Source organism: Pomacea canaliculata, linkage group LG7 (assembly GCF_003073045.1).
Source record: "Pomacea canaliculata isolate SZHN2017 linkage group LG7, ASM307304v1, whole genome shotgun sequence".
Lineage (NCBI taxonomy): Eukaryota > Metazoa > Mollusca > Gastropoda > Architaenioglossa > Ampullariidae > Pomacea > Pomacea canaliculata.
Genome location: NC_037596.1, coordinates 10,861,907 through 10,879,204, shown reverse-complemented (window position 1 = coordinate 10,879,204; position 17,298 = coordinate 10,861,907). Strand labels below are relative to the sequence as shown.

General features: G+C 33.7%; 1 protein-coding gene across 1 annotated transcript; it reads left to right on the top strand.

Moving 5' to 3' along the window:
• Positions 1–17,298, top strand: LOC112567730. The gene is made up of 11 exons (XM_025244517.1): positions 1–174; positions 1,982–2,362; positions 4,084–4,241; positions 4,565–4,772; positions 5,495–5,597; positions 6,748–6,914; positions 7,310–7,417; positions 7,862–7,984; positions 8,443–8,464; positions 8,773–8,851; positions 11,886–17,298. Exons 1-11 carry the CDS (start codon positions 72–74, stop codon positions 12,018–12,020), a joined length of 1,587 nt encoding a protein of 528 aa, XP_025100302.1. The 5' UTR covers positions 1–71; the 3' UTR covers positions 12,021–17,298.

Below are 17,298 nucleotides of genomic sequence, written 5' to 3'. Positions count from 1 at the left end.
GGCCGCGCAAGGTATGCTGGGTAACGGCGGATTGAGTCATGGACGCTCGCCGTGTAGAGGACTTCGTTTGAATGCTGTACCTGTGGCCATTTTTACCTGTCATTTTGTGGGAGAATTTTATCGTCATAATGATCAAACAAATGTTAACATGTGTACTTCTTTTAATTCTTATTGGTGAGTATACTTTATTTAGAAATATTTGAAAATGTTAGAGGTGTTGTTTTTTTGCAAGCGTCTCGATCTGACATCGTGGCGTTTGTGTGTACCTGCAGTACACTAGACAGTAGGCTGTAGCGTGTTGCCCATCCCTCTCAGAAATAATTACCTGTAGAATATACGAGTGTTTTCCAGTCGTACACTTTTTGCAGATTGCACTGAAAGCATGAATCTAGTGATTCTTGCAATTATATTACAGAATTAATTTCAGCATCCTTAGTATAATTTAAAAAAAAAAAAACGTGCCTTGTTTCCGGGTTACCGTCTCTTAATCTTATTTTGCTGCTCTAACTCGGTAGATTTGATAGAGGAACGGCAAAGATGTTGGTTTATTTGATATGCTCCATAAAAGAAAGATATTGCCACAGGGTCTATCAGTTCAAATATTTTTAATAATAATATTGAGCTTATTATTTCGCCACTAAGCAAGGCCAATTTTTGTTATCTATGAAAATTTTCAATATGCTTGAACTTATCCCTCTGTGACACTGGTTTATAATCACCTAAGGAAACAGCAGAATATATGCAAAAAGACAAAAAACTTAAAAGTAAATTTGTTCATCCCATTTGTATAGTTTGTAAATGTTAGCATTCTCTCAGACTCTGTCCCTCATATTTATTTGAACACAGGAATTTATTCATAAGAGGTAAGTAGTAACTCAGTTGAATTGAAATTATTTAATCGTAATATTTTAAATATTAAACCACTGACATTTAGATTATTATAATCAAGGTAAGGTTATTGCTACTGATGGTGATGATTACTCGATTAGTGTCAAAAGGTCCACCGTGTGTAAAATCATCAAGAAAAGAGGTCTACCACTAACACAGACACATATTTATCTAAATTGTTATGGTTTGCAGAAAATGCAACATCGGACACAGTGCTTCTTTAGCTGAGTTTATTATGGACAGAGTCTCACTTAAGAGCACGTGCTTCTCAGTGGATGCATCGATTTTCATCTTTTTAAAATATTGTTAAAGCAAAAGAATTAGCCATGGAGATACATGTATAGTTGTTTTTTTTAAATGTAGATAATTTCTTAAAATTTGAAGGTAGTTAAAGCTTAGGGGTTTTTCTTTGTTAGACGTCAGAAACGTAAGTAAATTGGATAACAAAAATAAGTTGTTGCATGTTCCATCACTCGCCATACTTAACACCCTTTCCTTGTTGTCTGTTAATTTCAAGCTTATAGTATACCCCTTATGATGGTTTCAAATGGTTTCTTCAATATTTAACATTCATCAGATTCTTGCTCAACAAATACATCTACTTAATCATCGGAAATAATCACAAAATAAAACTTTGAAATGCTTTTGCACTGAAAATTGATGAGATTAATCTGATCCCCTGACACACCCAAGACAAAAGATGACTAAGTTTAGAAAATTAGACATTACCAGCCAGAAATAACCAGTTAAACAATACTAAGGAATATAACTGCAGAGAAAGGATTCTGTAAGCAGTGTTTGCGGGTAGTCTCATTAGTCTACCTCTAGATACAAAAAGTGGAATATTGTTTGTCAAACTACCTTGTAAAGCAATCTCAGTGCTTGCATGTGTTTTTGTAGCAAACATATGCCAAGTGACTTATGTAAGTCAATGCTTTTGACTTGTCTCCTTTTTTTTTTACCTTTCTCCCACACTGACTGCTTGGGCAAGTTACACTATTCATGCTATAGACTTCATAATAAAAGCTTATGGATACAGAGTTAAAACCTCTCATTGCAACAAGCTGAAAATAACTAAATCTGTTGTTTACAGGTCATCACAATGCAAGAACGGCTTCTGTGAACATGGAATCATCGGTTGGAGTATTGGGCAACTTTTCTCACTATGTGAAATGTATTTTCATTCCTGGAATTGATGAAAGTTTATATAATCTTGACATGTATCAGATTGTCAGTGGAGGACAGACATTGTTGGCTAGCCTTTACCTCAATGGAGATCTTGTATGGCAAAAGAATGCTCCTAATGACATCAAAAGAAGATCCCTTCTCATCAAGCTTGATTCTACTTCCTTTCAGCTCCTTTATAATGACACTGTGTGCAGTGATGAAAAGAATTATACATGCAGTGTCACATTTCGTGGTGCAGATGGAAGTCGTGGAGATCAGTTGATCAGCAATAAAGTGACCATAGAAGGTAACTGTGTGACTGTGTGTTACTGATTAGGTGCATGTATACACCAACATAAAGATTTCACTTCATAAATGTAATAAAGATCGTGTTGTGATCATGTCTGATTGCTAAGAGTAGAGAGTTTACTGCACTGAATTTGAAATAGCTGCCTGAAAATAACTGTTCTATGTAAAGCTCTTGGTTTAAACAAGTGGCAGTAGACAAAAACACAAAGCTTTAAAATGCAACAAAATGATGTCAAATTAAATTGCACACAGTTTGAGATATGATTATCAAATAAAATATTCAGAAATAGTTTTGAATCACTTATTGGTGAATATAGATGATGCTAATGCTCTTTAACTTTGGGAAGATTCAGCTGTCTTACTTTCTGAACATAATTTAAAAGTGCCATTCTATTGGGCTTAGCAGTTTACTATTAAAATTATCCACTTTCTTCACATGTTCACGTTAACTGTTAATGCCAATGCTTACTCAAAGAAACATGACACCCCTTTGAGATCAAGTGAAAACTTTTCTGTGTCCTACACGTACAGTAGTTTTCTGTGATAGCGACAAGGGATGTTTGTGTTTGAAGTTGTTGGGCCAACAAGTAGCACATGTATACATAATTTTATGAGGCATGTGTGAGATGATGTAGTGAAATCTATTTTTGTAAATATTGATGTATGTGTCTGTATGTTGACATTACTCATTGCTTTAAGGCTTAAGTTTGCTTTTCTCTGGCTACTTCACGGGCCATTTTGTCTTTTAGTGAAAAATGTCAATTGGCTTTTTGCAATGTGCAGTGAAACTGGCTTTGGATGGGAAATTACACTGTATAAACTCTTTTATTATTAAATTACGTAAGATCAGACCATGCTGTTTTGCAGCTATATGCTGTATGTTTGAGTTAACCTAAAATAGCTTTGCATATCTGTCAGTCTGCACTTATGTTATGGTGTACAGTGTTCCCCCATGTAAGAAAAATACATGTTATAAGTCATCTCTATATCCGTGCTGCTCAAAACAGCATCAAACGCTGCTGTGCCTGGTCAAAGCTTTTGTTTCAATGAAGTACTGTAGGTTCCTGTCCTACAGAAGCTCTTGGTGCTGCTTTGGTAATGTTTATGTCTTTTTATATCAAGGTCCCAGGTGCATTAAGTGTGAGTTAAAAATTAGCCTATATAACAAATATCAAACCAAAAAGTCAGAGGCTGTGATGTTAAATCTGCCACCTATTGGGCATTACTAGGAAACTAGCGGATTAAAATACTTTATGGTATATAGTAAAAGTGTTACACACTTCAGAAAAGTAAATTATGTATCAACTCTCAATGCTTAATCCTATCCTACTTTAACAAAATTTTTTACAAGATGTAATTTGAAAACTTGATCAGAACTTCATTCAGACTGATTCAGCTTAACTTTCATCCAGTTACATCAGGTTTTAGAAAGTTATGGATGTTTCTGGGATAAATCACTAAGTTAAGTCATTCACCATTGAGGTCGCACAGATTTATTAATAAGATCAGTTTCATTGCTTTTTTTACTTTTTTGTGAACAGTGATGACTCCAATTTTTGTTTTAATTTGATGATCTATAATTAGGTGAACTTTGTTTCCGGCTTCCATTTTACTTATCATAGACTTTTGCATTAAATAATTAAATTAATGTTCAGTATTTATATATGCATTTCACTGTATTGCATCATAAAAATGCTATATTATATTTTTCTGTTTTAGCATCCCCTGGAGCACCAACTATGACAGCTGTTCCTGGCTACAACATTACAGAAAACACAACAGTTACTTTTACCTGCACTGGCAATGTGGGGAAGCCACCAGGACAGTTTCAGTGGTACATGTATAGAGGCAGCATCCGGGAGAACAAAACTGATCTGGTAAGACTGAGACAACATTCTGTGCAACATTCCATAAATGAAAAAAAAAATTAGTATCTCCAGTGAGAGGCGTTGCTGCTTGCTGGCGTTGATTTAAAGTAGATCATTTATATGCTGTAAATATCACTGTCTGTTATTTTATATTCTGGACTGTTATGATAGACATTTTCATATGTAATAAAAACTAAGACTTCCAGTACTCACATTTTTGTGATCTTTCTAAATATAGTTACCTCATTACCCTTGGAAATCTACAGATAGGCAAAATAGTTTTCTGTTCATGATTATAAATTTATAATTAAATTCTAAACTATGTTTCACAGGCTGCTACTCAGTCCAACTCGTTGGCGACTCCTAGCTGCACTTACACAGGAAGAAGCAGCATTAATATCACCATGACCAGAATGGAGCAGGGTATTGTTATGCGGTGCAGAGTTTATCATCCAACACAAGGCAGTAACACCAATATTGAAGAGTGTATAGATCCAAATACTGGCTTTTGTCGGAATGGAGAAAAAATTTTTGTCTCCTGTAAGCAGACACCATATGTTTATTGATTGTCAGTTCTATAGAGTTAATTAGTGATTGCAAAAATTATCATGTGTTCCTTAATCTCCTAAGTAGCATTAATCTTGAGTGTTGGTTGCTCTTGGAATTTTACGTGAAAATGATTAAGAGTAGGTAGTCTTTCTTAATGCTACATTCTGAGTGATTTTGGGGGTTTACGTGTTTTTCCATACATTCAAGCCCAAGTCACACTCATTAGTACTTGCTGAAAATTGTATAATTTCAGAAGTCTCATTTGCAACTAAACAGACATGTTTTAAAATAAAACCTTCTTTAAAGAAATGTTTCATTCATTACCTTATTCTGCATCATCTGAAGCTTATTTATGGGGGGCTTTAATGTATCCGGTGTTTATTAAAAACACCAGCCATAGCTTTAATTTGAATTGAATAAAATCTGTGCCAAACGCTGGTCTCCCAGCAAAAATATAAATCATACTTATTGCCATGAGAAAATTAATCACGTGAACCGCTTCAGACTTTGTGTTGTCATATTTTTTCTTCAATTTTTTGCTGAATTGCTACTCTGTTTTCAATGAGACTGGCTTTTAGTGCTTTATTGACATACCAAATGTATATTTTACTTCTTGTATGATTGTTAAAAAATGCAAGCATGAATTAATGCATATCAAATATGCGAAAGTTACAGTCATTTGTGCTAAGATCGTATTGTGTTGATGGTTCCAGATCCTGTGAGCATAAGCTTATCACCACAAAGCCCAGTCATCACTGCTGATCAGGGGTCAGAATCTATTCTTACCTGCAATGCAGAAGGTTATCCTCCACCACAGTGAGATATCTTTTTGTTGGTTGTAGTTTCCAATTAAAAAAATATTTGCAGAACTAGGTAAAATGAACTTCAATAAATGCTACAGATTTACTCATTGTTAGGTACAGTTAATATGTAAAAAGTAATTTCTTTATATGTAGTAGAATTACACTGGTGAATCTCTAAATAGTTATGTCAGTTGTATCTTTAGGTTTTTTTTTCAGTTAAAAAAATTGTTTTTAAATGTACTGGTTGTGATGATGAACTTCAAACATCAGTTTTTTCCCTTCAGATTTTAGCATTTTTACAAGGCATGTTTCTTGAAATTTTTCATGTGGCTAGTTTCAAGATATCAAAGTATGATTGAATCCTATTCATAGAAGGGGAACATATTTGCAAAATCCTACTTATTTACTAATTAGCAACTGTGCTACATATAAAGTATGTAGTAATAGACAACAGTAATCATCCAAAACACTTACATCAAGTTACATCTCCTGGCCCACCAGGATCCACATCTAGTTTCTGTCTAGAGAACAAGTCACTTAAACAGTGTAATTGTGATATCTTTTCAGATATGAGAAATATGCTTTTGCTAGTGGTTGGACTAATAGAAGCAATAAGACTGTTATATCAGAGCATTACATGTATTTGTTTCCAGAGAGGACACTAAACTTCATGAATTTAAGTGAAAAACTCACATATGTCAACAGAGCATTACCTGTATTTTATCTTTTATGAAATCTTTTAAAACCCAGCTTACCTACTGTCTGAGGTTGGATATGATCCATAAGGAAACATCTATCAACTCTCATATGCAGAAAATGTTGCCCAATTAAAAAGACAAAAAAATTGCAGAAACTCGAGATTAGATTGCTGAAGATGAACAGACAAAATACAGTTGGATCCATTTGTTAATAGTGTGGGCTTGAAAAACATAATGTTTTAAGGTCATAAGATGATAACTTAAATTGAAAGCTTAAATAAAAAAAATGGCCCCTACTATTTAGATAGTTTTTCTTGCGTAAAATATTTATCAATAAATCTATCCAGGTGTTTCAAAGAAGCATGTGTTGCATGAAAAATATGTTTGTTTAGCTTTTTCTTTTATTGACAGTTTTTGAAAGTATTATTCTTTCAGTTGTATATAATTTTTGTCTTTTATTTATAGATTGCGATGGTATAAGAATTCAGACCCAAATAATACACTTGGAACCAATAGCACTCTCAAGCTACAAAACCTCTCCCTAAGCGACTCAGGTGTCTATGTTTGCATCGGATCCAATAATATAAATGGTGCAGAGCTAAATGATTCAAAGCAAGTAGAGATCACTGTTGGTAAGTTACATTTTCATTTTTTATGTTTGTGATTTTTTGTTTTTGTTTTTGTTGTTAAGTTTCTTGCTATTTTCCACAAAATCTTGATTATGTATCAGATCCAACAATATTAATGGTGCAGAGCTAAATGATTTAAAAGAAGTACAAATAACTGTTGGCAAGTTAGATTTTGTGCGTGTTTTGTAAACTGTTTAGTTACTTGTTATTTTCCACAAAATATTGACTATAATTTCTATGATGATGCGTGTAATTTCCTGTACATGAAAGGGATTTACAAAATTGCAAAATATATAAAACTAAGATAACAAAGATAAACTCTCTATAAGACTTGGGATTTTAAAAACAACCTAATGACACTAGTTTTTGTGTTTTTTTCCCCCTTTTATTTCTTGAAGTTCGCACTACAACACCACCCCCGACAACTACTTCAACAAAAACCACTACTAATAGCAAAGCAACAACCACCGCAAGCAGTGGTGTTACCGACCCGGTAAAAGACAGTGGTAAGTGAATAGTTTCTGTAGTTAAAATTTTATAAGAACTCCGTGCTTATTTCTGATGTAACATTTGATATTGCCTTCCATTCACACCATGACTGCTGTGTGCATCAAATTTGCTGAACTAAAGATGCTTACAATTTACAATTAAAATTTATGTTCCTAAATAATTGTATAAATTTATTTTAATAAATGCTTGGAGGTATTGATAATTGTGAAAAAGTTATGGAACAACAAACTGAAACTCATATGATCTTTGATGTGTACAGAAGTACACATTTTTATAACCCAGATTCATAATATATGATCTTTCACAGAAACTGACTCGGAAAGGTAGTATGCAGACTCATTTCCGCCTTTTATTTTGAATATTGCAAGTGTGTTTAAATTAACTAAGATATAAATATATTTGAATAAGATTGTAAATTTATTCAAAAAAACAATTTTCAGATAAGGACAACACAGCAGCTATTGCTGCTGGAGTGATTGTCCCTGTTGTTGTTATCATCATCATCGTGATTATTGTGGTATGCGTCTGTCGAAGACGGGCTGCGAAAAAATCCCCAGTGGAAGGTGTGTATGATTGGCCATTACTACTAGAGTTTGTGTACTTTAAAAATAATTTTGTACGGATAAAGCTTACAGTTTCTGCTTCTCTGTTCTCACCTGACCATGAGAAACTATGAGATAGAACTTAAATATTTAAAAAGCTTTGTTCTTCATTTGCTTAGATGATAATAGTTGTCATGGCTGTTAGAAAACCGTTTTTTTTTTTCTCTTTCAATTGCATATATGTTCTTAGCATGTAGTAAATGGCCTAGGTATTTCTGCATATTTAAAAGGCACCCTAAATGTGATGTTTGCAATTTGGGGGCTTGAACATGTAAAGAAACCAACAGATGTGCTTGAAGATATTTTTCTAGCATTTCTTTAAAACACTCACTGTGTGCTTAGTCTCTTTTCTAGGTATATTTTTATGTTTTCTCTGTTTGGAATAAAATCTATCAGTTAATACTTCTGTCCAATTCCAGAACCACCAGAAAAACCATTCAAGTAAGTGTTGCATACATTATATATATAAGCTAATTGTTAGCTTATTGTCCTTATGACTAATCACTTGAGAGCAGATAGCATTTTAAAATTGTTGAATATGGAGGATATTTTTGTTATAAGGCAGCATAGGCATGTCATGAAGCCACAGTTAAAGCCATTATGTACCTTATGAAGTTGAAAAGAAAAAAATCCATTTATTGAAAGAATGACCACGAGTAAATTATAGCGGAGTCAGTAAACCTTTTGAAAGTAGTTTACACTAGTCACAATAGAAGTCAAATAAATGATGTTGATGTTTTTTTTTCCAGCAACCATTCTCGCATCAACACTATTTCATCCCGACCTGATCTTGTCAGTAGTGAAAAAACATACCCCGCTTTTGACAATGTAAGTTTCTGGATTATAATAATGTATTAAAATATTGGTGGTGTTTTTCTTTATACTTTTAAACAGTAGAATAACTTTCCAAAATCTGCTTTTAGCTGAGAAGAGCCTTAGTTTTCTCTTTTGGATCATAACTTAAGACTAGAACAAAAATAAATGTAAATTGGTGGACTTAAATATTGAATATGAATCCTTTTAAATGTCTGGCAATAAAACATTTGAATTGAAAAAAAATGTAGTAGAAAATAGTTTTTTGTTGCATGAGAAGCAAAAACTATATTGACTTGGGTGTCTGTTCAAGAACATGATACCACCACACTTTCAGTTGTTTTCCAAAGTTAATGTTTTTGGATTGCTGGAAGCCTTTCTAGCTTTTTTTCATCTAAATATTTTTTTTAAAAAGTATTTTGTGAATAATTTCCCCTTAATTTAAGCTCTTCTCTACCTCTATTGTTAAGTTTCACAAGTTTATCTAGGCATCTAGCAAAAGAGCATGATGTAAGCTTGCTGCCCACTGTAGCTATCAAGCTATATTGTCTCTGTTACCCAGTCACTGTAGGTGAGATTGGCTGCAAAGGGAAATTTTCATTATAATATTTGTTCTAATGGACAGTATTGAATTTTTTTTTTTATGGTTTGGGCCATTGCCCCTAACAGAAGGGTGGTACCATGACTTTGTACATTTTTAGTGCATTACCTAAAGATATGTTGCAACATGTGTAATATATAAAGCATACAATTAAGCTTTCTGCAGGCATGTTCTTATATTACTTATACTGTCACAAATGAATTAAATAAAATTCAGTAGACTGTAATTAAACAGAGAGTATTAGCCTAAATCGAGCACTTTCTTAAAACTGCATGTGTACCTCTAGTCTCTAATGGACAGTAAAAGGGTAGTATTGTTTTTTTCTGAATTATAATTAAAACCCAAAACGATGTAGCTTCCTTCAAACATAATGCCAGATTTGTAGTTCTAGTCTATCTTAACATGGTTTTATAGAGTGCATGTGGACCCTGGTGGGGGGGGGTAAAATAAGGTCTTAAAATTGGTTATTTTGAGGGAATAGGTCATAAACTGCGTTTACTGTTCCCTTCAGCCAATTATAGAAGCTGTTTCTTTCAATACTTAATACTTCATCTTTATGATATGTTTTCAAAAGCTAGGATGCACAAAAAGCAGTGCTGCTGTTTGTCAGAAATTGTATATTTAACATTCAAAAAAATTGAAATTAGCATGTGGTGGAAAAAATAGTCAGCTTCACAGCAGCCAAAAGAAAAAGTGCTGTCTTAAATAAGATAAGCATAGCCTAGTATTTTTTAAAACTTGTTTTTAGAATAGTATGTTCAGATCCTACATTTCTGACTAAAGAAAAAGGCAAGTTGACCTTATAAAAGAACCATGTAGCATTTTAAAAGCTTTCTCTTTCTCTCACACACACAAATACCTGTTCACAAAGTACTATCCCTGAATTACTATTATTAACTCCCTTGCAGTACTGTCTAACCATCATGTAAGGATTCCCATCTTTATACTCAGGGCTTCTGCTAAGGCTAAATTGTTTGGTGTCCCAGGGACCCCTTCTTCAGATTTCTAAGGAATCCCAGGCTAACTCTCAGGGGTCCATTTACAAAGGTTGGAAAAAACCCCAACAAATCAACTATTTTGTTCAACTGCCCTTCAGACACGCAAAGCACTGTAATGTCTAGTCAGAAACGGCGAGATTTCTGTGCCATGAAGAGTGTGCAAGCATCTATAAGGAGTTTATGCTCACTGTACTTGGGGTGCTCACTTTCTTTCCGTGTCTGAGACGATGATTCTAACGACGCTGTCAATGACATCTTGGAAATAGGTTAATGGAACTCTTCCCGGTAAGGGAAAAAAAACTCAGTGCAAGGGAAGTTACTCTCACCTTGTAGCAGACAATAGATTGGGCTATGATGTAAGACACTACACTTGCCCAATTTTGTATCTGTTCTTCGGCCAGATTTGAAGGGGTCCTCCGAACTTTTAGTGCGTACTGTACGCAATTTTTTGCGTAAGCAGAAGCCCTGATACTGTTTACAGTACCTACATCCCTTCATATGATTGATCCATTACTTAACATTCTACTCTTCTACATCTTTATGTTGTTCAATGTCCCTACAAGTACCTCTCCGTCCACTGTTATCTTTCATTTATCATTTCTGGTCTGCACAGAGAGTTCTATCTTGGTTGTGATACTGCATGTTATAAGTTCCCATTATTATTATAAGAAAGAGAAAAGGTAGGAGCAAAAGGATACCTCTTTTAGAAGACAAAATTATATAAAAGCAAGAGTCATTGTATCTGATTACTGCAGGATACTTACTATGTAACTGAAATAAACTGCATTTGATTGTTTAAATATCCATATATTTATATATATATTCTTTAAATCATAACATTTATTGTCAGAATATTCATATTTGGTTCATTTTTGTCTCATGCCTGGAAAGTTGGAATGTGCAGGTTGCAACATAGTGAAAAGAATAAGATTACAAAGACTTGATTTTTGTAGGACTAAAAAAGACCAAAGTGCAGTGTGGATTTGCAGTGTATCTTTGAGTACTGCTTCCATGGCTAAAGCTGGTTTAAAAGCACCCGCAAAAATACAAACATAAGGGAAAAATAAGAAGCACCATAGAGCCAAAACTTACTTCTCAAGCTCTGATAAGAGAATGGCTAATTAAATTCTGGCCAAGGCTAAATCTTTCTTTTTGAATTTATAATAAAGTAAAATATGAGTGACAGATGACTTGTAGTTTTATTTGCTTGTTATGAAAATGTCTTTGAATGGTCCTTATAATAGGTTTCCATGTCCTAAAAGGTGCTTAGAAGGTCCTTATTTTCAGTGTGCTCAGATCTGTGGGAACTCTGAATGTCTTAAAGTCTAGGAGAGAGGAAATGGAAAGTGTATACTTTAGCTGAGTTGCTTTAAAGTTTGAATTTATGATTGTAATCTAATCGCTGAAGCCTTAACAAGTACTGGTAACACTGACACTGAATGTTTTTCAGTCCAAGGCATTTGTCAATGAGGATGGTCTGACTTATGCACAGTTGCAACTGGATAACAAACCACGCAGCAGACGACCTTTGGCTTTGGACGATTCACACACAGACTACTCAGACATAAGCATGCCACAAGTGTAGCTGCTTGAGTTTTTACTTTTCTGTGTGGATGGGAAGAATAAATGCAGCAGATAGTGTTGCCGCAAAATGTTCTGTGTGGATACAGTGCCAAGATGTGATTCAGCACTTGACAGGAGTATTCTAGGGGAGCTTATGTGGAATGAACAAAAATCAGTCCATTTCTTAGTTGCATATATCTTCATTATTGGAATATTGTGCAAGGCTTTAAATGCAGGCTGGACCCTGCTTCTGCTTGGGTAGGTGGATGCATTAAAGTGCTTGCAAGGACAGTTGATGTACACTAGTTTGGCCTTTTGAAATCAAAAGTAGTGTGAAAAAGAAATGTTTTAAAAGTGTACAGTAACAAAATTGCCAACCATTTTTTTTCTTTACTTTGTTGAAAAACAAAAGCTTTACTGCACCATATTATTAACAGGGTTTGGGGAGGTGCTTGGTGCATTTGTGTTTAGCTCAAGATATTTAACTTTTTGACTGCTAACAAACGATAGCTATCTTGTGTGCATAGGAGACATTATCATCTGTAGAATTTGTTGCAAACAGCAGTTTATTGTCACAAGATCAAGTGGCTACAGCTCTTCAAAAAATTCTTTGATAATGGTGTGAACACATCATGTTTTTAAAAAAATTAAAGGAATAATTTCTTGAAATGGCAATAATATGCATATCACATAAACAGATTATTTGTTAAGGTTGTCAGTTTTAATTTGATAAAATCTCTGGTTATTTGTTTCTTAACAATGTTTCCTAAAATGTTTAAAAGTCATCCAGTTATTTGATAGCAATTTTTTTTTATATTCTGGGACTGTGCTGTAGCTTTCGTTACAAATATCCATACCACAGGTTCCACGTGCGCATCATTAAAGACTCCGTTCAAGGTAAAGGTCATACAAGACCTTTTCAGAGGACTTGTTTAGACATTCTTCACAATGTGGAAAAAGACTTGTTGCGGTATGTGCTGCTGCTGAAGGACTGACAAAAAATAGGGGTTAGGAAAAAGAAGGCTTGTCATGCACCTGGTGCTGATGTGAAAATTAGCTATTTTCTAATACCATGTTATCTTTTAAATTTTTTTAAGACAAACTGAATAGCCAAACTTCATTCTGATTAACAGGATTGTGTCCAATAGTTTTGATTCTTTTTTAATAATCACTTCTGATTTTAGAATGTTGTTAATTTTTAATTTGGGAATATTGTGTGCATGCAGGTACATTCCTGTACAAATAAAGTTGTACATGAGAATGGATGTATGCAAGCCTATGCCTCTGTGTCTGGTTGTGTGTGTGCATGTTTGCACATGTGTGTATCATCTAAATGGCTTCATTTTTTAAAATTGTATTTTTAGTTGAAAATGCATATCTGCATCACTTTCATTTTTTTAAATAACTTGATCACATTCTGAAATTATAATGTAAGTTTTCATGGCTCCATTTTTTTTAAACAAATTGATAACATTTTGAGACTTAGTGTGTTATTATTTTTGCATTTTATGCTAAGAAATGTGTTCAGTGGTTTTTGTTTTTAAATTAAAACATTTGTTACATTTTAGGGAGATTAACTTAATTCACAAATTTAGAGAAAAGACAATGAAAAATTTTAAGATCTCAAACCTGCACTTACGATTTTTTTTCTGTAGAGTATGTTTTACTTTCAGATGAAGAACAAACTTTTAATTTTGTGACAAGTTTTCTGCTACATTTTTTTTGCAATAGGATTTAATTTCTTTCAAGTGGCCAGTTAAAAGAAATATGCAGACTGCCATAGTTTTTTGCATAGTTTGTGATGTGAATGATAAATAAATAATAAAACAATTACCTTAATGTTTCGGGTGTTTTTGTTTGTAAAAATTTGACAAAGGGCGTTTATGCTCATTATTGGTATAGCACTGTCATATGACAGCCTTCTTAAATAAATCCCGAAAATATTGCGAAAAGTGTAAAATTTTTTGATTAAATAAAAGAAACTGAAAAAATATCAACATGGCAGCAGCAGCAGCTTTACAGCTTACCTTTTTTTTCATTTATGGTTATAAAAAGTTGTATTAAATGTATATATGTATATTAGTAAAATAAGTGCATGCATGTGCCTTTGTGGATGCATACATATATCTGCAGATGGCATGTGTTTGTGAGAGAGAGAAAGAGATGCTAAAGTGGTGCTAGGGAGACAATGAGGTGCAAGGCATCTGCTTGTGTGATAAATTTATATTTCTGCTAAGTGTACGCAACAGTTTCATGGACTTGTTATTTCTAAATTGTACATTTTAAAGACAATATTACATTTAGATATTAGACAGTGATCATTTGCTTTTTAGATGCCTACACATGTTTTATCCTTCAAAACTATCTGTGGTCCTTTCTTTGAGTTTTGTTCACAAGTGTTGTGTGGAAAATGTGGTTGTGATTCAAAAAGAAGTTTGTACTAGGATCTGCTTTGCTAGACATCACTAGATAAATTCTTTTTTCTAAGTTTGACAGATGTCATGTTTTTCCAGTAGGTTTACTTGTTCCAGGTCAGCTATTATTATTATTAGTGAATGCATGGGGATTTTTTGTGTGTTCTAGCTCAAGAACTTAAATGAGAACCAAAAATTGCTTATGAATACCTTAGGGACTCAGCATTCCACTGTTTTCACATTTTTTTCTATGTGATCATTGGACACTTTTATCATTTGGTCATTCCATTGAAAAGTCATTTTAGAGAGCCACAGAATTTGGAATTAAATTTTAATTTTTGTTTGATATTATGCAGATTAGGCCAAACATGCAGATTGCTGGTGTGCCCAGTAATATATTAATGGTTGAGTATTATGAAAGCTTGCTAAAACATAGAAGGCAGAAAAACATTAAAAAGGTTTCCTGTGTCTTTCCATCACACCATTCGTCCAGTTACATCTCTAAAACCTTAAAAAGTGCCTTTGTATATCTTTTTAATTGTGAAATTTATGATTTGAGCATGTTCCAAGCTCTTCATTTTCAAGTCTTGTTCCTGAGAATTAAAAAGAATGGATTAGAACTGCTTCATTTAGAATGCAGATACAATGATATAATGCCTTTAGATCATCACCATGGAGGAACTTTATTCAGAAGGAAGGTCTTACCAAAAGGACATACCTTTGGCTAGTTCATAGCAGATGCATATTGAATGTAATTGTAAGAGCTGTTGTGCCATACCCATCACCCCCAAAAGAAAAATGACATTTTAAACTTTTGTGTCCAGTTATACAAATCTGTTTATATGGATCTGGTTTATAAATTTTACAAAGAATATTGAAAGAGCCATGTATTTCACTGTTTTATTCTGCACCTGCACAATGTGGTAGGCCTTCGATTTTGGTCACTGTCTTGCATCATTTGAGTTCGCAAGAAATTTTAGTAGGAGGGCATGATGCTTGGTATAGATTTGAATTTAGGTAAGATACATGACTGCAAGGATTTTTCTTTTTGGTGTAAGAATTTCGCTGATATTTTCAGAAATCAGAATGATCTGAGGCAACAAAAGCAGAAAAAGATACTAAAAGGAGGAATCAGTTGCATGAACTAGTGTTGAATGGAGTGCCATTTTGAAAATGTGTTGTCAAGAGGTCTTGTTTGTGGCAATATTCAATAGCTTGCTTTTATGAGGAAAATCTTTATAAAAAGATACCAGTCCTGTACCTTTCACTTGAGGTTGTTTCAACCTGACTTGGTCAGTTATGCACCGCTAAGAAACCACATCTTACTGGCTGGGGAAAAGACTGAATAGTAACAGGATGGATACTGTGAGGCAGGATTGAAGCGAGGAAGGTAATTTGTGAATGTGTACATGCATGCTGTTAGCAACCAAAGATGCTGTATAGAAACTTTAAACAATGTAAGAGTTATGAATGCTTTTCTCTGTTTAGCTCATACATGGGTGTTGCTGATTTAGCTTTCCTTGCTGCCCCTGTTTGCTTCATGTGGAAGGATGCAACCATTTTTCTGTTGGATTATGTGCTTTGACAAATGCTTGCAGAGCGACATGATTTTTCATGGTACAGAAGTGCACAGCAATCCATAAAAGTTCAACTTGTCAGTGGCTCTATGTGCCATTCTATCCCTTTATTAGCTAGTTTTCTTTTTAAAGTCAGTTTCATATTTTTCGTTTCTTCCTTTTTTTGTAATTGTGAGCACATTTATTTGATAGTCTCCCTTTAGTTTCTGTGTCTAGTGTGTAGATCTTGATTGGAAAATTTGTTCAAGACACTGGCTCCAGCTTTGACTATAGTCATCATGCAGTCTTTGATAACTGCCTGTTAATGCAATAGCAGTCAGATTTATGCAGTAAATATCGCAGGTCCAAGGTGTTGTGAAAGATTATCACTGTAGACTCTTTGCAAAATGTATATGTAAAAACAGTAACTGTATTAGCATTATGCATTTGTGCTCTATATGTGTTGTGTGTTTCTTGTCTGTTCATTATTGGTAGTAATTATCGCATATTCCTATCACCTGATGAGTAGGAATAAAGCAGGGAAAACTGGAGTGTAAAGATTAGCTCTTCATTTTCAGATGAAGCCTTTATGTTGCAACATTGCAGATGTGTAAGTTCTAAATAACACGTGTACAAATATTATTCATACTATGTGTCTCATAAATATTTCTGTAAAGGAACTTGTTTTAAAGGTTTTTAACTTCAAGGTGTTGCTACATATCATTCTGTCCATTTTCGATAACATATCACTTCATGGAAAAAGATAATATTTTTTTAATCGTGTTGAATGAAGCCAGATTGCGTCCATTCCAAACATACAGCATGAGAACCAGGCTATGTAAATGTTGATAAAATTATTATTGCTCAAAATGCAAAAGGAATGTTACACACACTATATGCTATTTGGCATTAAACAAGCAAAATTTAAATATTTTCAATTGGTTATGCATCCTTTGAGCTCAATATTTGATAAGCTATTGAATTGTACTATTTGACCTTTTCTTCACTCTAAATCAAGATGCTACTGGGGAAGAGAATTCTCACTAGATACAATTGGATAATTTTAATGGTACTATTTAATCAGTCTTTACTTATGTAGTTCACTGGTAGAAGTTGATTAATGGGCTGTTCCAAGTTAAAAAAAATTTTGACATGAAATGTATTTCTCACACACTAACACATCTTAAATAGTATTTTATTTGAAGAATTCTACTTTTGACTGATAATGAAGGACTGTATTGGCCTCAGATCATTTACTGTATATGTTTTGGTCTGTACAATGCTTTCTTTATATATATGTATCAAGATCAAATAAAATAAGACAAGATTA